The sequence below is a fragment of the Hyperoodon ampullatus genome (genome assembly GCF_949752795.1).
Source record: "Hyperoodon ampullatus genome assembly, chromosome: X".
NCBI classification, from domain to species: Eukaryota; Metazoa; Chordata; class Mammalia; order Artiodactyla; family Ziphiidae; genus Hyperoodon; species Hyperoodon ampullatus.
Window position 1 is genome coordinate 57471094 of NC_136913.1, and position 24270 is coordinate 57495363.

At 40.2% G+C, this 24270-nt stretch overlaps 1 protein-coding gene across 2 annotated transcripts in view; it reads right to left on the reverse strand.

Annotated features, from left to right (window-relative positions):
• The window catches only part of OPHN1 (oligophrenin 1), a gene marked incomplete at both ends in the record, with an annotated part of 648741 nt that extends 627071 nt beyond the window's left edge, over nt 1–21670 (reverse strand). For both annotated transcript variants that reach the window (XM_079727359.1, XM_079727358.1), the window contains one exon: nt 21517–21670. In XM_079727359.1, the coding sequence (XP_079583485.1) occupies nt 21517–21670 (154 nt within the window). The remainder of the gene's footprint in view (nt 1–21516) is intronic.
• Nucleotides 21671–24270: the final 2600 nt, after the last annotated feature.

Below are 24270 nucleotides of genomic sequence, written 5' to 3' on the forward strand. Positions count from 1 at the left end.
AAAGGGAATTCTTATCCATGTTACAACATGGAAAAACCTTAAAGACATTGTGCTAAGTGAAATAAGCCAGTCACAAAAAGACAAATACTGTGTAAGTCCATAATATGAAGTACCTGGAATAGTCAAATTCATAGAGACAGAAAGTAGAATGGTGGTTGCCAGGGGCTGAGGCAATGAGGAATGGGAGTTACTATTTAATAGGTATAGACCTTCAGTTTTGGAAGATGAAAAGAATTCTGGAGATGGATGGTGGTGATGGCTGCACAACAATGTGAATTTATTTAATACCACTGAACTGTATCCTTAAAATGGTTACAATGGTAAATTTTATGTTATATATATTTTACCACAATTAAAAATAATTTTCAAATTATTTTTCAGACTCTGTTGAACATACCTCTTTCCTGACCTCATAAGGATATTGATAATCAGAAGGAAATTTTATAAACAGAGAAGAACTTGTCTAAAACAGTACATAGAAAGAAAGATAATAAGCCCATCTCAGCTGTGCACTTGGGACCTGAAAAGGGGAGAAAACAACTACGCAACTAAAGCTGGCTTTTCATGTGGAAGTGTTTATTTTTTGTCTAGTATTAATCTTAAAAGCATTTCTTCATTTATACAAGTTCCAGAAGCATTCTAAAGGTAGTCCATATGTCAGATCAGGAATCAAAATACCTGGGCTCTATTCCCTCCTTGGCCAAGGCTCCCTACAATCATAAAGAGCTGTTGCAGTGACTCAACGCCAGGCAGGAAGCAAAAGGAGAGGAAAGACAAACAAGCCAAACAGCCTGTCATTAAATGTGAAATTATTCCTCTCCAACTTGTTTAAGCCCAGTGTGTAATAGACCTTGTTTACGTATTTCTTCTGGGGTTTCTAAATTACTTCTGCAACAACTGGGGCATAGTGAGAAGTTCAAACAGAGGCCAGCTTTCTAGAGACAGAGGATGTCTGTATATTCAGGGAGAGATTTCTACACACAGCTCCATTAATGTACATTAGCCTTGCCCCGTGACTTTCTCTATCAGAATAATGAACTTTATTAATCAATGTGAAGTCCCTGGGGAATGTAATCAGATTCAAAGATTCAGGCTGTAGAAGGAGATATACTCTCTATACCCACACCCACACATCACTGTTAGTTTGATTTTCTTCCAAGCCAACACCATCTGCCTATAAAATTTATGCCATGGCCACCCATCCTTCCCCACACCCCAACCCAAGCCCCTTTGTTCAGCTTCAGCTCTGATGAAACAGACAAAAAAAAGAGTCCTCCCTATTTGTTGTAATTTCAACAACTATTGAAATCCTAGATAAAATATTTGAATTGCCATATGGCACTCTCACTGCATTTTTAACCCACTCTCCTAATTTAGGTAGAAGCATATCACCAGCTGGTAAGAGGGAAGGAAGTCTTTACATTACACTGCACAATATGCTTGGAGCAAGAGAAAGGCGGGAAAGGGAAGGATTTGTGTTAAGAACCCAAGGCAGGAGACCAGGTCCCATATGGACAAGGCCACAAGGTTAATCCCTGGATAAGCCACTTAACTGTTCTGTGTCTCTATTTATATGCTATAAAATAAGATCTCATTATTCAATTCAAATAAAATACTTAGAGAATACTGAGGGCCAGACACTGTGTTAGGCACTTTGACCAGACCTAACTAGTATTCCCTTTCTCAGTGCTAGTAGAATCAAAGCAAAGATACAACATCACACTCAAGGACACAACAAATAACAATGCTAATCTTTCTCAAAAGGTTATTATAGAAAAAGAGACCAAGACCAGGCACACCGATATTTTCTTTGTGAGTGAAATTGCTTTCATAAGCCAGCTTAGAAGGCTTTCTGATCAGTCCCTACTTTACTCTCATTAGAGTATCTGCAGAGCTGTATAACAGAAAGCAATTTTGATGCATTCTTTGCTCTTCTCTTTGTAAAACGTATTCTTGAATTCTCAAGAAATCACCCACATTGAAACTCCAAACAAGTTGCTGATTACTACTGATAAAATTTATTTATGGCACAAGTATTGCCATAAATATGTTTTTTTAACTGTGTAGCACAGAGAACGATACTTAGTATTTTGCAGTAACCTATAAGGGAAAAGAATCTGAAAAGGAATATATATATGTATATATGTGTGCGTGTGTGTACATGTGTGTATGTATGTGTGTGTGTATATATATATATATATATATATATATTTAAAAAACCAAATTGCTGTGCTTTACCCCTGAAACTAACATGATATTGTAAATCAACTATACTTTAATAAAAATATGTTTTTTTAAGAAAACTCTTAGATAACAGAGACTTATTAAAGGCATGTTACTTTTAAATATGTTATTTTATTAATACACTCAATGACCAATGTTGGTATTATTGTCTCCAATTATAGTTGAGGAAACTGAGACTTTAAGAGGCTGGTAGCTTGCCAAATGTCACCCAACTAGGCAATGGCAGATATGGAATTCAAAACCAGGTCTGTATTCCTCCAATGACAACACTTATTCCCACAGCAGCAACCACTGTGCTACCTCACCATATTGCCTTGCTGATGAGCTCTCCTTCCTAGATAGAGAATATGCTGAAACCTAAACTCAGTAACATAGCTTCAACCAAGACTGTATCTTTAACCTCTTAGTCCCAAGTGTCATGTAGGTTAGACTGAAAACAAAAAAAATAGGAGACTTAATTAAAGCCCTGGGGTCCAAATGTTATATTTTCCCTAACTAGTTACTAGTGCTCCCAAACGACAGACGTTAATGATGAAAAACATCCCCAAGGCAACAACCTAATACCATTCTTCCTCTAGTTCTTACCTATCTTGGCTGGTTTAGATGGCTGGAAAACAAAGCAGTTGACTCCATGAACTCCCAGACCCCCTCTAACACTATAGTTCTTATTCTCTTTGCCCTACTTATATAGGAGAACCTGTAAAACTATAAAACTAGGTTTTAGATGCCAAATTCATCCATTTTAGTAAAAGTACCACCAATAACATGAAATTGCATCTAACAACTGCCACGTTTTAAAAATTCCTTTTAAGTCACACCAAAATAATCATAGTAAAATACCAGAATCATACCAATCAATCACAAGGAATAAATAAGAACCAGGAAAGCTGAGAGGTACTCCTGTTCATAACATTTCATTTCTTTAGACCTCAGTGAAATATCTGACCAGTTGGAGAAAGCCTGACTAGACAACATGGCCTGTTGTGACTTTTGTGGTTCCTGTCCTGTGGCCTTCACCACTTGGTATATTACATCATTGTTAACTATAAAGGGAAATGCTGGTCTGGCCCCTTTAATGAACCAGAAGTTCCCAAATCTGGCAGAGAGAAAGAGATTCCTGTTATCTTATTTATCTCTTATGATAAATAATACATCAGAAATCATGGGTTTCCCTTCCAACAGAGCCATACATTACTCATGTATTACTTAGTTGTACCATATACCTTAGGGCTTAATATACCAGTTCAAAATTCAAAATCAACAAATGCTTATAAACTATTCAGGGGCTTTGTAAAAAATCCCAATGACTGTCTATAATTATAGGGAAAGAAACAGGGGTTCATGACCAAATATAAAAAGATAATCAAAAAGGGCAAACTGTTTCTACACTGGAAAAGCAGTGTGTTTCTGACTGGACACTGGGGAAAGCACAACCCCTGGATGATAGCTTCTTGATACCAGAGCTGAGATTGTGTCAGGCCCTGGGGTACGTACTAGGGATGCAACACTGGTAATGGAGACTTTGCCCATTCAAACAGGAAAACACCTAGTAGCACCATATGGATTCTAAAATCTTCATTATGTATGAGGAAGTAGGCTATTTCCAAAACCACTTCCTTGCATACCTCTCTACACACACTCAGCTGAAGCTGGACAACAAGAAGGTCCAAGGAACACTCAGGGAACTCAATGTCCTGCTGTACTCAACAATAGCCAATTAATGAACAGCCTAGTTTAGTATTTAAGGGCTATACTCGCCCTCAACTCCTCCATTTTAGGGCAAAAGCAGCTGTAGACAATATATAAACAAGTAGGTGTGGGTAGGTTCCAATAAAATGTTATTTACAAAAACAGACATTACTTACAGAAACAGGTGGTGGGCAGGATTTGGCCCATGAGCCCTAGTATGCTGACCCCTGCTTTAGTTCATATAAAGCAAGGACACCCCTTTGAGAAATCAAGTTACTATTCCTTTTGCCCTCGCCCTTCTGCCCAGGACCCCTGAGAAGGAGCAAAGAGCAAAGGTGCAAGGCTAGAAAGTTTCCTTCAATCAGTTATTCTCAAAATTAGAGGCTACAAAACACTTCAAAGTAAACAAGACCTGTGAATATCCATTCTACTTACTTGTACTTGTCACCATTAGAAAATAAAAATCTTCACTCATCCAGTGGAGAGATCAGAGATACCTTCTCTGGTGTGCCAGTGGGATGACACATGGTTTTTATTAAACATCATGCTATTAATCCCTGCCTGGTGCAGAAACTCAGGCAGCATCCCATAAAAAACATCAAAGCCACAATTGGCCAGCAGCCTTCAGAACACCTAGAAGCTCCTGGAGGGCCACACTTTGGGAAAGTCAGTGCTGAAGGGGGCTACTAACTCCTTGAGGGTGAGACCACTACCAAAAGAAAAGAATTCTCTCTGGAGAGACTTGCCAAGCAAGTGCCTCCTTACCCAGTGGTTGGTTCAAGGCTTCAATCAGCCAGATCCTGCTGGACTTGTTAGACCGGACAAAACAACAGCAATAGCTTTGGTAATAATGCCAGATAGGGACTAGGGCAAAATTGCCTGCTGTAAAGGAAATCTATATAATGGGCTCTGCCTAAGAAACATGACAATTATCTCCATACTGGCAGGGGAGCAGAAGCTGATTAAAGGCACAGGGGTAAGAGAAAGGCAAACGGATTGGTCCTAAATATCGCCATGGCACACCAATATTTATGAGCTCTTTTGAATGGGGGCTGCCTAACACACGGCATGAGGGAGTCCAAAAGAATTTAAATCACAATTTGGAGAATGGCAGGTGAGTCATCAGAGCAAGGACAGGTGACCACGCAAAAAAACAAGGCACATTAAGGCAAGGTCTCTGAGAGGGAGGGAGAAGGAGATGGCAACAGGCAACACTGAGGGTTTTACAGAGAGTGAGCTGCATAGGAGATGGTGTTAGGAGGAAAGGCACAAGGAGCAGAAGAGGGCTAAGTGCAAAGCCAGGTCAGAGCTGAGACAGACATTGGGAAGAATCAGGTAACTACCACAGGAAGGGACCATACAGGAAAGCCCAGAGGCCCAGACTTCCCATACTCACCCTGCAAGGCATAAGCACTGACCCCCTTCAACAGAGCATACATCAGAATACAGTAGAAAATTTGCTGCCCTTAGGAGCCAGAAGATCTGGGTTTTGACCCCTATTTGCCACACACTGCTGAGTAACTCTGAGCAAATCACTTAACTTCTGATTTTCAATTTCCTCACCTGTAAAACTGTGAAACCATTATCTGCCCTTTGTTACTTCACCTACATAAGAGGAACACTAATAGTACCCTGCCTGATTGGCTCATAGGGTTGTTGTTAAAGAACAAATTGAGATCGTAGGTCAAACTGTTTGGTGAACTGAAAAATACTAAGAAAGATGTTATACTTTCATTATTTTTATGAAGCAGTATTATGTATGGCATCAGTTCACACACATAACTCCATCTAAGAATGAAACTGGTTTTAAACAAGATGTGTATTAGCCCCAAAATTCAACATTCACGGATAACTTGGGCTAAATAATGTCTGTACCACCTATGAAACTTTCAGAATCAAAAACCAAGCAGCCTATTAAAATATGCCCCTATTTTTCTTCCTTGTTAACTAATTTACAATTTTTAGGTTTATTTTCCATCCTAAAGATGTAGTTAAAAAGGCCTAGGGTCACCCTCTCCCTCATCACAATATGAAGCTTCCCTAATTCCTTTTAACCACCTCCGTTGGCTTCAGAAAATTCTGCTTTTAAGGCTTCTACCTTGGTCTAGAGAGTCTTCTCCACAGGAGCTCACAGAATAGCCCAAGATTGATGACGCCAGAAACTCTACCACAAGCTCTGGTGTATCGGTCCTGTTAGCTACCCACTCCTCTACTGCTGTTCTCCAGCTTTCACACCTTTCCTAATGTCCACTTCCTGTGGAGATGCATACTAATGGCTGTTCCCATTTCTCTACAGAAGGCCCCATATCTCTTCTTCATTAACTCTACTTTCTGAACTACCTGTTCCTCTGAACAGCACTTATATTCTCTTTCATCATTAAAGGAAATAAAATCAAAGGGGAACAGTGGAAATATTCAGAAAATCTAAGTCCTAGCTCTACTATTGACTAGTAGCATGAAAGTTCTTAAACTCTGTAAGCCTTAGTTTCCTCATCTATAAAATAGAGATAACAGTTTTCTTCCCAGATTAAGTTATATAATGTATGTGAAAGTGCCTTGTATATTATAAAGTGCTCTGTAAATATTAGCTTATGCCCATATCTATATCTATGCCCACATCCAGGTAATTGGTCAACCTGAGTGAGATCACGTTCACAAATCCCACCCTCGCTGTTGCCCAGCACAAACATTACCAAACCTAAATCTCAACTCAATTTGTATTAGAGTTGTTTCTTCCTCATTCATAATTTCATTCTCTAAATTCCACATATCTAGGGGTAAGTGTTCTATTATAGAAGGTCTGTCTCTTGATGTTCTATTTCATCAAGTTCCTACTAGGCCAACCAGAAAAAGTACAGCAGTGACTTAGATTTCCTGACCTTCCCCTACTCCATTCCTGCAGGTCTGTGAAACGCTTGGCTGCCTTCAGACCAACACTGGAGGTGCATTCTTGGCCAGAGGCAGTGAAGAGAAAACAATTCTTTTCTTTCACAAGCTGTAAGTGATTCTGAAAAAAATCACTGGGTCAGCAAAAAGAGATTGGTGAAGGGTAGAGACTGTTTTCGTAAGGCACGGTGACATTGCACAGAGCCCAAGAGTGGGACTGATTACTGGGTTCCCGTACTGACTCTGTGATTAACTGTCTCAGTGACCTTGGACAAGGAACACCCCCTCTTAGGTTTGTTTCCTCATCTGAAATATGGAAGAGTTAAACAAAATGTTCTCTTAAGTCCCTTAGAACTCTATGAGTCCATTCCCAGCAAGATACTGCCCATTAATCAAAAAGAAAAGGGAACAGTTAAACTGCATCTGCTTTTCACAAAGGAAACACAAACAAAATGCCAAGAAACCCCAGCTTTCCCTCCCCTTTCATTCTGCTGGTGCAGCCATATACTCCCTGGCTGAGCTGTTACCCAATTAGCACACTGGTACCCCTTCCAAAAACCCTGAAACACTGGGCTTGGATTCTAGAAGACAAATCAGTCCAGATAAACCAAATATGGAAAGATATCAATATTCCCCATGTTAAGAACAAGAGAAATTCAGCATGGTGATAATGGTGACAGAGACAGTCTCTTCAGAACTCTCTTTCCAGTTTTTTTTTTTCCTGCTTTAAGCAAAAGTTGTAAGGGGCAGCTATAAAACACCTCGCTGGCTTGTTACCCACCCTCCTCCCCCCACCTAATGAATTCAGGATGGATGAATTCAGGATTAGTCTCCATCTGTCAACTGCCACATGCATAATACATACTTTTCCAATCACAGGGAAAGGCTTTTCCACAAGAGCCTGGCGCTGGAGAGTTGGAAGCTGAAATGTGGCCCTCCTGCTTCTGGGAAGTCCTTAATGAAAACCTCTTGCAAATAACTGCCTTGAAGTCCCTAATATGGTACTATAGTGCTGGGCCTACTGCTTGCCACTAGTGAGAAATTTCATGGTGCCTAGGGATAAAAATAATATGGGGGGAGGACTTTGTCACCCTTTAGTAACGCCACATATTTCCCAATATACACTATCCGCTATGTGAAAAGCAGCTGCATTTGCCGTAAGAAGTCAACAGGTGAGCAGAGAAGAGGGGAGGCCTCTGGAACTGCCCAACCAGCTGGTGTAGGTTCTTGGAGCAGGAAACAAAGAGGACAGGTGGCACACCACCAAGATGTAATATACTGTCATTCTTCTGTGACAAAAATAAAATATAACCAGGCCCTAATTAAAATGGGGCTAGATTGCTCAACATGGAAACCACCTGATCCCAGCCATGATAATGGAGGAAAGAGAATGAAAGGAAACTTTCTACTAGCACAGTTCTTCACTGCCAACTGGGTCACTTCAAACAAAAGAACCCCCAGCCCCAGTAAAAAACATCCACACGGTTTTAATGCAAGGTACCTGCTTTAGAGTACAGTGCAGAAAGAGCTTTGGAATGGGAAAACAGAAAATCTGATTCTGGTCCCAATTCAGGCTCTAGCTCTAGATCCCTGGAAGAGTCAGTTCTCTCTCTTGGCTTCCTTTCCCTGGATATAAACCCAACAGAGTGGATGTGAAGCTTTCTAAACAACTTCCCAGTTCTGTTGTTCTATAAGGAAGAGCCAAAGGAAGGTATCAGTACATAAACCAAGCACCTCTGTTTCTCCAAGCACAATCATACCATAAAATTCACTTATTAAAGTGTACAATTAAGTTGTTTTTAGTATACTCACAGAGTTGTGCAACTAACATCACAATCTAATTTTAGAAAAATTTTACAACCCCAAAAAGAAATCCTTTGCCCATTAGTAGTCACAACATGCCCTGATCCTCTCCCCCAGCCTTAGACAATCACTAACCTGACATACCTAGTTCCTTTAGTGTTTTTAGCACAATAAAGTAGTGGACTTTTTAAAATATCTGCATCTATTGATATAATAATTTTTTCCCTTATTCTAGTTATTTGGTATATTATACTATTACACTGACAGATTTTTAGATGTTAAACTAACTTTGCATTCCTGGAATAAATTCCACTTGGTTATGGTGTATAACTCTTTTTATATGTTGCTGGATTTGGTTTTGCTAGTATTTTGTTGAGGATTTTTACATCTACATTCTTAAGGGAATTTAGTCAAGAGTTTACTTGTGATATCTTTGGTTTTGGTATCAGGATACTACTGGCCTCCGAAAATGTGTTAAGAAGTGTTCTCTTCTAACTTTTGGAAGTTTGAGAAGGATGGGTATTAATTTTTCTTTAAAGGTTGGAAGAATTCACCAGTGAAGCCATCTAGGCCTGGGCTTTTCTTTGTAGGTAGTATTTTGATTACTAATTCAATGCCTTTATTTGTTATAGGTCTACACAGACTTTCCATTTATTGTGGAGTCAATTTTGGTAGTTTGTGTCTTCCTAGATATTTGTCCATTTCATCTAAATTATATAATTTATCAGCATACAGTTTTCACAGTATTCCCATTTATTCATTTTTCATTTTTGTAAGTTTGGTAGTAGTGTCTCCTCCTTCATTCATACATTTAATATTTTGAGTCTTTTCTCTCTTGTCTTTGTCAGTCTAGCTAATGGTTTTTCAATGTTGTTATTTTTAAAAACCAAATCTTGATTTTTTTTTAATTTTCTCTATTTTAAATAGAGAAAATAGATTTTCCTATTCTTTATTTCATTTAGTTCTACTCTAACTTTATCATTTCTTTCCTTCTATTTGCTTTGGGATTCGTTTGTTCTTTTTCTAGTTTCTTAATGTGGATAGTCAGCGTATTGAATTATGATCTTCTTTTCTAACGTAGGTGTTTAAAGCTATAAATTTTCCCCTAAGCACTGCTTTTGCTGCATCCCATCAGTTTTGGCACATTGTGTTTTCATTTTTATTCATTTCAAAGTATTTTCTAATTTCCCTTGTGATTTCTTCTTTGACCCACTGGTTACTTAGGAGTGTGATATTTAATTTCCACATATTTATGAACTGCCTAAATATCCTTCTGCTATTGATTTGTAATTTCATCCCACTGTGGCTACAGAATATAATTTGCATAAATAAATATATTCAGGCAAGTTGTGTGGCCTATCAGAGGGTCTGTCTTGGAAAATGTTCCATGTGCACTTAAGAATGTGTATTCTGCTGTTGTGTAGAGTGTTCTACAGATGTCTGTAGAAGATCTACTTGGTTTATAGTGTTGTTCAATTCCTCTATTTACTTACTGAGCTCTGTCTAGTAGTTCTACCCATTATTGAAAGTACAGTATTGAAGTCTCCAACTATTACTGTTATATTACCTTCAATCTGTTATATCTCCCTTCAATTCTGTCCACTTTTGCTTCATGTATTTTGGGGCACTGTTGTTAGGTGCATATGTTTATAACTTGATATCTTGCTGATATATTGACAGTTTTACCATTATAAAATGTTTTTGTTTGAATGTCATAAAAAATTTATCTTAAAATATATTTTGTCTGATGTTTATATAGCCATCCTAAGTCTCTTTGGTTACTATTTGCCTGGTATATTTTTCCATCCTTTTACTTTCAACCTATTTGTGTGTTTGAACACAAAATGTGGCTCTTAAAAGACAGCATATATTTCAATCAATTAATCCATTTTTGATCAATTTATACACTTTGTCAATCTCTGCCTTTCTACTGAAGTGTGTATTCCATTTACATTTACTATTACTGATAAGATAGGATTTATGTCTGCCATTTACTTTGTTTTCTAGCTGTCATATTTCCCTCTATTTTTCCATTACTACCTTTTGTGTTAAATAGATATTGTCTAATGTACTATTTTGATTCTCATGTTATTTCTTTCACTATATATTTTTTAGTTATTTTCTTAGTGGCTGACTTCAAGATTAAAATTACAATATGGTTCAGATTAATTTTAACTTAACTTAGAAAGCATACAGAAACATTGTTACAATATAATTGCTTCCTCCACATCCTTTGTACTGTATTGCATGCATATTGCATTTTTATATATCATAAGATCAACAGTTCTATAACTATTACACAACACAGCTGTCATTTAAACCAAATAGAGAAGAAATGAGTTACTAAAAAACAGACAGTTACAGTGTCTTTCATATATACCTATGTAGTTACATTTACTGGTGCAGATTTAAATTACCATACATCGTTCTTTCATTTCATCCTGAAGGACTCTCATTAGTAGTTCCTGTAAGGCAGTTCTGCTAGTGACCAATTCTCAGGGGGTTTTTTGGGGTTTTTTGTTTGTTTGTTTATTAATTAATTAATTTATTTTTGCTGTGTTGGGTGTTCGTTTCTGTGCGAGGGCTTTCTCTAGTTGTGGCAAGCAGGGGCCACTCTTCATCACGGTGCGTGGGCCTCTCACTATTGTGGCCTCTCTTGTTGCGGAGCACAGTCTCCAGAAGCACAGGCTCAGTAGTTGTGGCTCACGGGCCTAGTTGCTCCGCAGCATGTGGGATTCTCCCAGACCAGGGTTTGAACCCGTGTCCGTGCATTAGTAGGCAGATTCTCAACCACTGCGCCACCAGGGAAGCCCCAATTCTCAGTTTTGTTTTGTTTTAATTCTGAGAATGTCTTAATTCTCCCTTTTTTAAAAATATTTATTTATTTACTTATTTGGCTGTGCCAGGTCTTAGTTGCAGCATGCGGGATATTCATTGTGGCATGTGGGATCTTTTGTAGTTGTGACATGTGGGATCTCTAGTTGCAGCATGTGGGATCTTTTCAGTTGTGGTATGCAGGAACTTTTAGTTGTAGCATGAGGGATCTTCAGTTGCAGCATGCAGAATCTTTAGTTGCAGCATGCAGGATCTTTTAGTTGCAGCATGCAGGCTCTTAGCTGTGGGCATGCAGGATCTAGTTCCCTGACCAGGGATTGAACCCGGTCCCCCTGCATTGGGAGCATGGAGTCTTAACCGCTGAACCACCAGGGAAGTCCCTCCCTTGTTTTAAAAGAATAGTTTTGATGAATAAAGAATTCTTGATTGACATTATTTTTCTTTCAGCACTTTGAATATGTCAGTCCACTGCCTCCCAGTCTCCATGGTTTCTTATGGGAAATCAGCTCTTAATCCTATTGAGGGTTCTGTTCACCTGATGAGTTGTTTTTCTCTTCCTTCTTTCAAGATTCTCTCTTTGTCTTTGGTTTTCATCAGTTTGACTATAATGTATCTAGGTATGAATCTTCTTCAGTTTATCCTACTTGGAGTTTTTTGAGCTTCTTGGATCTGGAGATTAGTATTGCACATCAAATTGGGGGAGTTTTGGCCATTATTTCTTCAAATATTCTATCTGCTTTTTTCTATCTTTCTTCTCCTTCTGGGACTCTCATTACGCATATGTTGATACACTTGATGGTTTCACACAATTTCTGGGATTCTGTTCATTTTTCTTCATTTTTTTCTTCCTTTTGCTTATATTGGATAATCCCAGACTGGATTATCTTAAAGTTCTATGACTCTTCTGCTAGCTCAAATCTGCTGTTGAACCTCTCTAATGGATTTTTCATTTTAGTTATTTTATTTTTCAACTCTAGAATTTCTATCTGGCTCTTCTTTATAATTTTTATCTCTTTATATTGTCTCTTTGGTGAAACATTGTTCTCAGGTTTTCCTTGTCTTTTAGGTGAAATATTGTTCTCAGGCTTTCCTTTAAATCTTTAGACATGGTTTCCTTTAGTTCTTTGAATATATTTATATTAGCTGATTTAATTTTTTGTCTAAATTCCAACATTTAGGCTCCATCAGGGACAGTTTCTACTGACAGCTTTTTTTCTTGTGTATGAACCATACTTTTCTGTCTCTTTGCATATCTGATCATTTTTTGTAGAAAATGGGACATTTTAGACAATGTAATGTAGTATATCTACTGTACTTCTGGAAATCAGACTCTCCCAGATTCTATTGTTATTGTTGTTTTTGTCATTGGTTCTGTTGCTGTTTGTTTGTTTATCATATTTCTTGGACAAATTCTGTAATGTCTGTATTCCTTGTAGTGTGTGGCCCCAAAAGTCTCTGCTTGGTTAGTTTAGTAGCCAGCTGGTAACCGTTCAGAGATCTCCTTAAATGTCTTGAACCATTAAGTCTTCCACTTTTTTCTGAGGGGTTCTGTGTGCATGTTGGGTCATTTCTTCAACACTCAGCTAAGCAGTTTATAACTCTGCCTCAAGTTCAGCCTTCGGAGAGAAATTGGGGCCCTCTCAGGTATTTTCTAGGCACATGCACAGCCCTGGGCGTGCACATGGCCTTCTAGATCTGCTGGAATATGTCAGAGCTTTTCAAAGCCCCAAGTAGACATCTCATTCCCCTTTTATGTTTTTGGCCAGGCTTTTGCTTGCCCTGACTGGTCCCAGTTAGTCTAAGCCACCTGTGATGTTAAACACCTCGGGGCTAGAACTTTTCCCACTGGGCTAACTCTAAATCAGATGAAGTAATGAGAAGCTGTGTGAATGGGGCTTTTCTAGGTAGCTTTGAGACAGGTTAGATAGTGACAAGACTATAGGTCTGAGTGTTTGAGGAGCTACAAACCCATTCTTCTCCCTTAGATGCTAAAGGCTACTGGTTTCCACAGCTACTATGGTTATGGGGCTGTGGGTTTTCAAGGTTACCACAAAGCTCTGGAGAAGGGAATGGGAGGCAGGGTAAGTTAAAATGCCACAAAACCTGCTGTTACAAAGGTTCAACATGTTTCCATCAATAAACATTCTTCAGATTGTTGCAAGCCTTTTGGTTAATTTACAGAGTTCTGAAAAAGTTGATTTTGACAATTTTTGCCAGTGTCCTTTTTGCTTTTATGGAGGAGCTGATTTTATGAGGTCTTTAATTTACCATTCGCTCCAAGTACTATCCTAAAGAAATATTTCCCCTGTGTGGCTGAGAATTTGCCCACAATGAACACATTCCTGTGGAAGCAGAAGCTGAAAAAAGCACCAGGAAAAGTCTTTTTAAAAGATAAGCAAAAAGTTGCCAGTTGTTGCCTCTAGTGTGAAGAACTGGGGAACTGGGACACAGGAGGAGGACCTTTTGAATTTTGTACCATGTTCATGTGTTACTTACTCAAAAAACATTTTTAATATACTTATAAAAGAAGAAGGAGGGGAGTTCCCTGGTGGCCTAGTGGTTAGATTCTGGGCTTTCACTGCTGTGGCCTGGATTCAGTCCCTGATTGGGGAACTGAGATCCCGCAAGCTGCACAGCACAGCCAAAGACCCCAGGAGATATACTACACCCTATTTCTGACAAACTCTCCGTTCACTTAAAGAATCTTGCTCATTATCAGGGCCATTAACTACCACAGTAGTAAAACAGATAGCTTTGACTTAGGAACTCTTCCTTCTCAGTTTTGTTTTGTTTTGTTTTCCTATGGACAGTTGCATCCCCACAGTCTAGCTCAGTTTTCCCCCACAAAGACCCACTTTATAACATGTGATAGAATATATATCATATCCTGAACTTCTTCATAGCTCTTCTCACAACTGTAATTCAATTATTTAAGTGGGTAATCAGATGTTTAACGTACACTCCAAGAGGGAAGAGCCCATATAACCCTTATTCACCATTATATCTCCAGTTGCCCAGTTGTCTGACACATAGTGGGTGCTTCGTAAATCCTTGTTGAATTAAAATTAATTATTTTTATATCATGTAAGGCTTTAGCACTTGATACAAGCCCAATAATGTATCATGAGGGCCCTCCACCTCACTAGAAAAAAAATCAGCTCAAGATTTCCAAGATACTCTCCTGGAAAAGCATGTATCTTTCCAGATCATCGTGGGCTTTTAGGAAATTTCTATAGTTACTGATTAGAGAAGCAGGTGCCAGATTAAACAGAAGTTTTGGGTTATGCTTTTAAAAAATGATGCTATAAAAAATGAAGCTGCAAAGTAATTTTCCTTCATAACTCTTAACTCTGAAAAACGTTTCTTAATAAGAAGATCAAGCCATAATCTTCCCTACCCTACCCCTATACCATTCACCATCCATAAAAAAAAAAAAAAGAAAGAAAGAAAGAAAGAAAAAACCTACCAGCTTCTTGTAAATGGTCACACTGAAAGGCTGGCTTGGTTCAATTTTCCACCCTAGTCCCCACAGCACTCCAGTCCTGCTACTCTGGAATCTGGTCTTCTGAGGACCTTCTATGAATATGGTAATATTGCCTCCACCAAATTCCACTTGACACTGCTTCATATCTACTAACAGCAGTACCATATGACATACTCATTACATTGATCTGAGCGACTCTACAGAATATCTAAAATACAGTCTTCCCTCATTATGTGTGGGGAATTAGTTCCAAGACCCCTGCGGATACCAAAATCCACAAATATTCAAGTCCTTTATATAAAATGGTGTAGTATTTGCATATAACCTACCCACATCCTCCTATTACTTATAATACCTAATATAATGTAAATGCTATGTAAACAGTTGCTAGCATGTGGTAAATCAAGTTTTGCTTTGGGAACTTTCTGGAATTTTCGATCCCCCATTGGTTAAATCCAGAGGTGCAGAACCTGCAGATACAGAGAGCCGATTGCAACTCCATGTCCTCCAAGTCACTGATTAACTATCACCAGGATAATGACAGGATATCTGCTGACTGAGAATGTATATTACATCACCAACTCCTCCCTGCACACCACAGCACTACATTCAGTCCAAAGGGATTAAAAACTTTGGTCTCCCTCACTATAGAGCTATTCAGGACAGAACTGAAGGGCACTAGGTTGGCACCTCTCAAGAAGCATTCACCAAGCAGATAATCAAATAGGCTAGCATGATTCAACTCATCTACTCACACTGGACATATCAGTTGGATTTTCCCTTTGCCTGCTCTCCCAGAGTAAAGATGAACTGACTCCAAACTTTACGATGGAATCAATTTAGGTTGCTTGACTATTTGTGCAAGACAGTGGCAGCCCAGAAAACAGAATGAGAAAGCCAGGAGGAACCCTAAAGCTCACTGACCAAACTTCTAATTTTAGAAATGGGAAAACTTAGGTTTGCAAAACTAAAGACTTACTCAGAGTCATACAGCTAGGAAGTGGCGCAGTTGGAACTAGTACACAGGTTCCCTGTGTGCAAAGCTAGAGATGGCTCCACTAAGTATATTCAATATCAAATTTGCCTCAAAGATGGAATTGACCCATCCTTTCAGGAAAGCAATTACTTACCAAACAGGTGCCCCGGTTGCCAAAGCAAGAGATGAAAAGGTACCCTAAAAAGTAACCTTAATGTAAACATCTAAAACTCTTGTCTTTAAAAGTATAGAATGTAAGAAAGTGACATTTTTGCATTCTTTTAAGACATAAGTTTTCATTAGTCCAAGACAGCTTGTGTATTTGTGGTTGTGCATGTGTATGTGTGGGCTTAATGATAAAATTCCTTTTTTCTGACATCTGTTTTATACATATAAACATACATACATATAAAGTATGTTATCCTTGGTTTTTGAAAGTCTATTTTAAAATTTTGTTTAAATTTTTATATTAATTAATACTGTCAATATACTAATATAATATAAAAATTTATGTAGGTATAAATTAAGATCCTATAATGAGGTTACTCATTCCTTTCCCAAATGGTTAAACTACAATATGCATGAAAAAGAATCATGGAATGTTAGACCTGAAAGTGGGCTTATAGATCCCCTACCCACCCTCACCTTTGGGCCCCTCACCAAGGGCCCCAGCAAATGACTTACCAAGGTCACAGACCCCATTAGTAGCAGAACCATCACCATACCCATCATGTCTAGGGTTTTTTCCCACTATACCATCATTCTGCCTCTGTTCATTTGCAGCGTCTAGTGTGCTTCCCCAGAGAACTCTCTGTCTGGAGACTATCACCTTCCATTTTCCTAGCCCATTAGAATCCAAGACTCCTAGACTGTTAGAAGTAGATCATCTAGCTCAGGAGTTGCAACCTGATTGAATCCAGGCTGTAAATATATTTCATTTAGCTATCACATTTTTAAAGAAAGCAAAGGCTTTTTTTACATGGGATGAGGCTGCTGTATTTTACCCCAATCACTCCAGTCCTATTAACCCACTTCCAATAGCTTCATGCTTTTCTGTTTTCTCCTTGGCCACTGACTGCATTTGGGCCTGCAAACACTGAATCCAGAACAGGCATAAGTAGCAGCACACCAAAGTAAAATTAGTTGATGGAAAATGTGAAATACGGCATTATGTTTTAGCAATAACTATATTCACTGCCTTACCAATAAAAAAATCCATTTAGGTTAACTACTCATATCAGAGGTCTGCAAACTACAACCAATGAATCAAACCCAGCCCACAGCCATTTCTGTATGCCCCCGCCCCATATGAGCTGAGAATGGTTTTTATATTTATAAAAAGTTGAAAAATTCAAAGGAAGAACAATATTTTTGTGACGTGAAAATTATGTGAAATTCACTTTTCAATGTCAATAAATAAAGTTTTATTAGAACACAGCCACTCTCATTTCACGTACGTATTACCTGTGGCTGCTTTCTCACAACAATGGCAGTTAAGTAATCGCCACAGAGACTGAATGGCCCTCAAAGCCTAAAATATTGCCCTTTACAGAAGAGGTCTGCTGACCCCTGAGCTATATCAAAGAAAATTTAAAGTTTCTAATAAACTGCGAAAAAGTCACAAATATTTGTTTAGAATTGGAACATCTTACACATCACTCTCAGATGAATCTTCCTAAAACACAGCTCAGACCATGTCTCTCTCCTATCAAAAATGTTTTTAATACTCCCTGCCTATAAAGAAAAGTCTGAAGTACTTAACAGGTCCTGCACAGTCAAGATCTCAACCTTCCATTCCAACCTTATCTCCCAAACTTCTCTTCCTGCACCATATATCCCAGATGACTTGAATTATTTGCTATCCTTTTACATGCTCTATGTCATTCCTACTACATGAAATGCCCTGTCCTGAATACAGTGCAATGCAGTAAAATAAGCAGGGCTTTTAGAGTCAGGTCTCGGCTCTAATTCACTCTTGCCCTTATCAGTTGAGAAAGTTACTTAACGCCTCTGAACTTCAGTTTTTTTCATATATAAAGTGGGAATAATAATCCTTGCCTCATAAGGCTCTTACAAGATTTTAATTCCTGGCATATAGGAACAACTAAACAAGTGATAAGTGTTATTAATTCTGTCCAGTTACAATGCTACTTCCTCCTTTGCTTTTCCTTGTCCTTCCATAGGGAAATGACCTCTCCCTCTAATGTCGCATACCACGGTGTCCACCTGTCTCACTCTATGGCTCTGATCCATACCTACTCCCTTATATGATGGTGAGCTCTACTTATATCTTACCTCCCCTACTAGTCTGGGACCTCCTTGAGGGCAGGATCCCATCTGTGACTTACTCTGTCACATCTGTGACAGCCCTGAGAACAATGGCTTGAATTTAGTATGTGCACAAGTATTTATGGAATGAATGATATGTGTTCACTGAACTAGATAACATTTATTAGGTGTATCATGTTGTATTGGGATATAAGCAGAGGCTATATCACTTGTTCTAAATAATACCTAGCCTAAGTGCGTAGAAAATATTCAAACAACACCAGGGACCAAAGCTGCCTATATAAAAACAAAGAACAAACAGAAAAGTGTGCAGTATATTCGCCTTTCAGAGTGCCAGTGTTTTTATTTTTCACTGGCTTAAGTTATAATCACCATTTTGTACTCCAACAATTATGAATAGATCACATTTAAGGGGGGGAGGGAATGAATCACTTTCCCAAGGAAGACATATTGAATATCATTCATAACATCAATTACCTCTGAGCACAGATCTATCTAAGAAAATCTAAATATCCAAACAGGACCTATATTTATAAATTAATCATCATACACAGTTGTGACTAAAACCTTATCTAGAGCTCTGTACAAAATCAGACACAAGCACGAAATCAAGTTCCAACTAGCTTAACAACTTTAACAAAAACTGCAGCTGGTTTTTGTGGCATGATGCACTAGGTTTCACTGGTTCCTAGAAACACTAGCCAGTTGATTTGATGGTCAATTTAATAAGTTAAATAAAAAGGTGCCAATAATTCTTCTTTACTTTTAATACCAGACTCCAAATGACAAAATGAATCCACACACATGTACACAAAATTAATTGCTGAGACACACCAATGTCGGGAATGACATTTTCCAACAGGATGACAGCAAAAAATATGTTTCCAATTACTTCTGCTTATGTATTTTCCTTTAGAAATCTACCAAAAAGTACACATTCACCAGCAGATATATTATTAACCTGAAGATGTATTATCAACAACTTACAATATTTAGCTGTTTCCATTTACAAAATACTTTCATAATCCATTAACTCTTTTGAGCCTCAAAGCAACTCTGTGAGGTGCGTATAATTACCCCCATTTTATATATGAAGTAAATGATTTATGCCTTCTTATCCCAAAATAGTGAAGCCAAGATTGTAGCCCAGGTCTTCTAAATCCACTTCCAGTGTTCTGTCTTCCTTTTTCCTCCACACAAAGCAAGAGTATACCTTTGTTTTGCGTCAACCTCACTTACTCTCAAAAAGTTGCCCAGCTAGCACAGTGTGAGGAAACAGAGTGGGAGTATAAACATTACTGTGGTCAAGACAGTGGGAAACATCCCACCTTTGCCTCTAGCTAATCACATTTTTAGAATCATGCAACTTAAAGGAAAGAAATGGAGTGTGGGTTAGCTGCTGGGTTTTATTTCCTAACTGTCCTATTTTTGGCTTTCTATGTATACTCAGAAAGGGAAAACCACCATAAATATCAAGAAGCCCCCTGAACCAAAATAACTCTTGGATCTTTTGCCCATATGCAAAGGTTTAAGCCTGCATAACTGTTGACTCTTACCACGTTTAATCTCAGAAAAGGAAAGAATAAAAACCGCAACTTGCCCCTCGCTTAGAAAACTTTTGCCCATCCTCAAACATTTTATTGAACTGTTTATTTTCTCCTAAGAATCTTAATCTCTCTGATACTCCTCAGCTGCTCATTTTTTAGCACAAACACTTTCAGCTTACCCTACACTTCACAAAGCCAGTCCCTTCCAGGGGCTTAGATGAGCTTCATTTGACTATGAATACTGCACCAAGCAGTTTACTGAAACAAGTAAATAAAAAGAAAATCCAAACATTCCCCCTTTTCCTTTCAGGAACCCCCACCTTTCTAACTACTTTTGTGGCACAACCTGCATATCTTTAACCTCTCAATGAACTCTATTAAGTGGCAACACACCCCAAAGCCTGGCCTAAAGTTTCTAAGGATCAGCATTTCAAATACCCCATCTTTAAGGTGCTGCCAAGAGTTTACTCTTGTTCAGACTGCAATAGGACAAACCATTATATGATCGAATTCAACCAAACAACCAGCAGGAACTTGGAAAACTTCTATTCTGACCAAAGTGGGCAGACAACATATGCAGGGAAAGCACAGACTCCAAGGGGCAAATCAGGAGAGCTGCACAACAAATACCCCTGCGCTGCGGCTCCCAAGCCTTTCTCCCTATTCTTGGTTGGCTGCATTTGCCTTAAGGTCCCCATGCTGCACCAGACACAGTATTTGTGGGATAGATCCACTCAGAAAAAAGTTATAGGCATACAGAATATATTTGCCAGTGACTTTGACTTTATTTCTCATAATCATCTTTCAACCAAGAAGAGAAAAAATGAATTATATCCACCCATTCACTAACCTCCATTCTTCTGGGTATATACTTTGGCACAATGGATTGGTTTGCCTGCACTCTTGTTGGGGATGTTTATTATTCTTTCTCCTACTCCAAGCCTTCTGCCAACTAGCAGAAATAAAAACTCCATACACAGTGGGGAAGCAGGGGAGGGTCCCACAGCTGTTAACCGTGACCACTGGGAAAGCCAAGCTAGGTGAGGTTCCTTCAGCCAGATGACTCCCAACCTGAGCTCTCTACTATGCTCCCAGGGGGCTGGGTTCCTCCTGCCAGGGACTAGGCAGGTCTTTGTTCCACCCTTGAGGAGAATTCAGTGGCATGTGAGGTCATTCAATAATTCTGAACTTACACCGACCTTGACCAGAACCATAACTCAGTAACTTAAAGAAAAAATCACTGGGGCAAAGGCGCTTTCCTTAGAAAATAACTTGCCATCTGAAATTTTTTTACTGCCCCCATACTTACCTATAGCAACCAGAGGCCAGGAAGGAACAAAACCCTGACTCAAGCTGCTGGCCTGAATTCCCAATTCTTTAGGAGGTACTAGGGCAGTTCCTCAGTCAGCTTGGATGTCCCTTTGCCTCATACATGGGTAGAAACATGTCCGACAGTACAAGCAGACTGTCCCTTCGGAACAACAGTCTGACAAGAAAGGATAGTTGCAGAATAAGACGGTCCCTGGGACAGCTACAGATCCTGTCTTATAAAGCCAAGGACACTAAAGGGAAAAGCCCCAATTCTAGTTGCAGCCACCACCTTCCACTTCTACTGACCCCACTCCAAAGTGTCCGGAAACCCATTCGCCTCAGACACCTGGGCTGGGAATCACCCTAAATCCCCACTTTCCCCGTGGTGTGGAAGAGCTCAAAGGCCAGAGCCACCGGCTCGAGGAAACTGCTCATCGAAGCCTTCCACTTACTTCTCATTGCGCTGATAAGCGCGTTGCCGTCTTTGATCACGTCTTTGATGAATTTATTGGTCCTCTCCAGTTCCTGCTCATAACACTTGAGCCTCTCGCGGAAATCAGGGCTGTCCAGGTAGCAGTCGCTGAACTCCAGCGGGGGGTGCCCCATGGTTCTGATGGCGGGGATTGGAAGGAGAGAGGAAAGACACAAAGACCAAGAGCATCAGTGGCACAGTACAGGGAGAAGATGAGGTGCGCAGACTGCAGGACTCCCTCAGGAAGCTGTAGCCTCCCTCCCTTTGGAGGACAGGTACCTGTTCAGATGAGATTCCTGGGGACAGCTGGCTGGTCTGTACCGGAAACGAGGGGCCTGGTGATTGCTTCAGGTGACTGGGAGAGCTAACTAACGCAGTCGGATCCCGGCGGGGTGCTGCCTAGCAAGCAGCTGGCCCCCTAGTCATCGTCCCCCTGACAGGCGACAGAAACTGCAGCTCAGCTCTCCTCCGGAGACTGGCCGGATCCTTCCTGAGCAATTGCAAACGTGACACTTTAGCCCGCCCAGGGTGTGGGCGGGGGTGAGCGCCGGGGGTGGGAGGTGCCTCTCCTTGCTCCCAGCTGCGGAGCCTGCTGAAGATTTCCTTTGCCGAACTCCGCGGGCAACCCTAATTGCACTGTCCCCTCCCCCTTCTTAAAGCCAGCGCCTCCACCCTGCCCCGGTGAAGCCCTCGTACCGAGCCTGGGGACTCGGGTTCCTTCAGCTGTATCTTACTTGCACCCTAGCGTCTCGTTACCAGAGTCCTCCGTCTCCCAAAATTCTTCCTGGTCCAAGGGAGCCGGCCTGCTGTCCTGTTAAGCTCCGGAAGGGTTAAGCCGGGGCGGCAATGAAACGTAGCCTTCCTCCAAAGACGCCCAAGCGGGAAGAGGAGGGCAACAGCGCGACGCACAATAGCTGCAGTAGCCCGACGCTTCCCTACGGAAACTGGGGAGCAGTCAGCGCCTTAGACTCCAGCTGGAAAGCGTGGCGGCCTGGGAGATGTAGTCTTTCCGTTTCACGCCCGGTGACTCCTCCCTGCGATCTCCCCACCACTCCGCCAGGGCGGTGGCTCTCGCCGAAAGGCAATCCCAGCCCTCCCCAGCTAATAGCTGTCCCGGCCCAGCCTCAAGGGGCAGGTGCACCGCACTAGAGTCTACCTGGAAAACTTCCAAAACTGGAACGAGCAAGAACCCGGGAGGGATCGATTGTGGGAGGCTCTCTCTCACTTCTTATTGTTTGGCTGGATTGTTTGTGGTTTTTCCTTCCTCTCTTTCCAGACTCCCTCTTACCAACCCACTTCTTTTCCTCTTCCCTTTCCCATGTCTACGGGTCCTAGAGCTCTAATTCCCATGGGCCTTCTACCTGAAGGGTTGGTTGACTCCTGCCCTTGGATCTCCATGTTAAGCTCAGAACCTCCTGCCAGAGAAAAGGAGGCCATAACTAGGAGTTCATTTTTCCCTGAATAGGACCTCAAAGCGTGGTTTTGTGACCCAACTCATCGCATCGGCTGTTGATTAAAGCACATGATTTTCCATATGTAAGTGAAAAAGCTATGAAAAGGATGTTATAAATTGTCTTGCAGCTTCCCTGAGAGACCTCTTCTCCATTGTCTATTGTAGAACTGGGGCTACTTTTACAGGTGCCTGCCTTGAGATTAAGAGTAGCTAGGGGCTGGAAAATAGTGTGTACACGGGCAAAAAGATTCATTTTAATTTTGGAGAAGTGTTTAGATTACATTGCCCTGTGAAGAAAGCCAAGAAAAGCCAGAACTGAAGGGGAATGTAAACAGAGTAATAATGGCTACCCCACCTGTGTTAGTATCCTACTGCTGCTGTAACAAATTACCATAACCTTGATGACTTGAAATAGCACAAATGTATTATCTTACAGTGCTGGAAGTCAGAAATTAAAAATAGACCTCTGTAGGCCAAAATCAAGGTGTCAAAAGGGCTGTGTTCCTTTCTGGAAGCTCTAGGGGAAAACCGATTTCCCTGCCTTTTCCAGCTTCAGGAAGTTGTCCAAATCCCCTGGCACATAGCCCCCTTCCTCCATCTTCAAAGCCAGCAATGGCCTATCAAGTCTCTCTCCCACTGCATCACTTTGACACTGACTCTCCCGCCTCCCTCTTTCTCTCATAAGGACCCACCGAATAACCCAGGATATTCTTCCCCATCTCAAGATCCTTAACTTATATCTTCAAAGTCCTTCTGTCATGTAAGATAACAGAGTCACAGGTTCTATGGATTAGGACATGGACAACTATGGGAGTAACATTCTTTACCTTCCACACAATCTATAATCCCATAACCCACCTCACTATTCCTCAAAACAATCTTATCAGGTTAGTATTATTATTATTATATCCATTTAAAGATGAGATAGCTGAGTTGAAGAGAGGTTAAGTGACTTGCCCGAGGATACACAGCTAGTTTGAACTTGAGCCAACCCTGCTCTTAAAGACTACACTATATCGCAGTAATGGTCAAGAGTCCAATGAGGAAACACTCTCTGAGCATTAATAGGTAGCCACATACCAGGAAAGGATTTTATTTCCTACTCTTTTATCTTTAAGAGAAAAAGTCCATTTTCTTTATAAACACCAATGCAGGTACTAAGGGAAGATGCCCAATGAATGGGTACATGGTCTTTCGTTCTAGGAAAGTTCCCTATAGCATTCATTAACTAATTCAACAAACATTTGTTGAACACCTGCTATATGCCTTGACTTATACAGC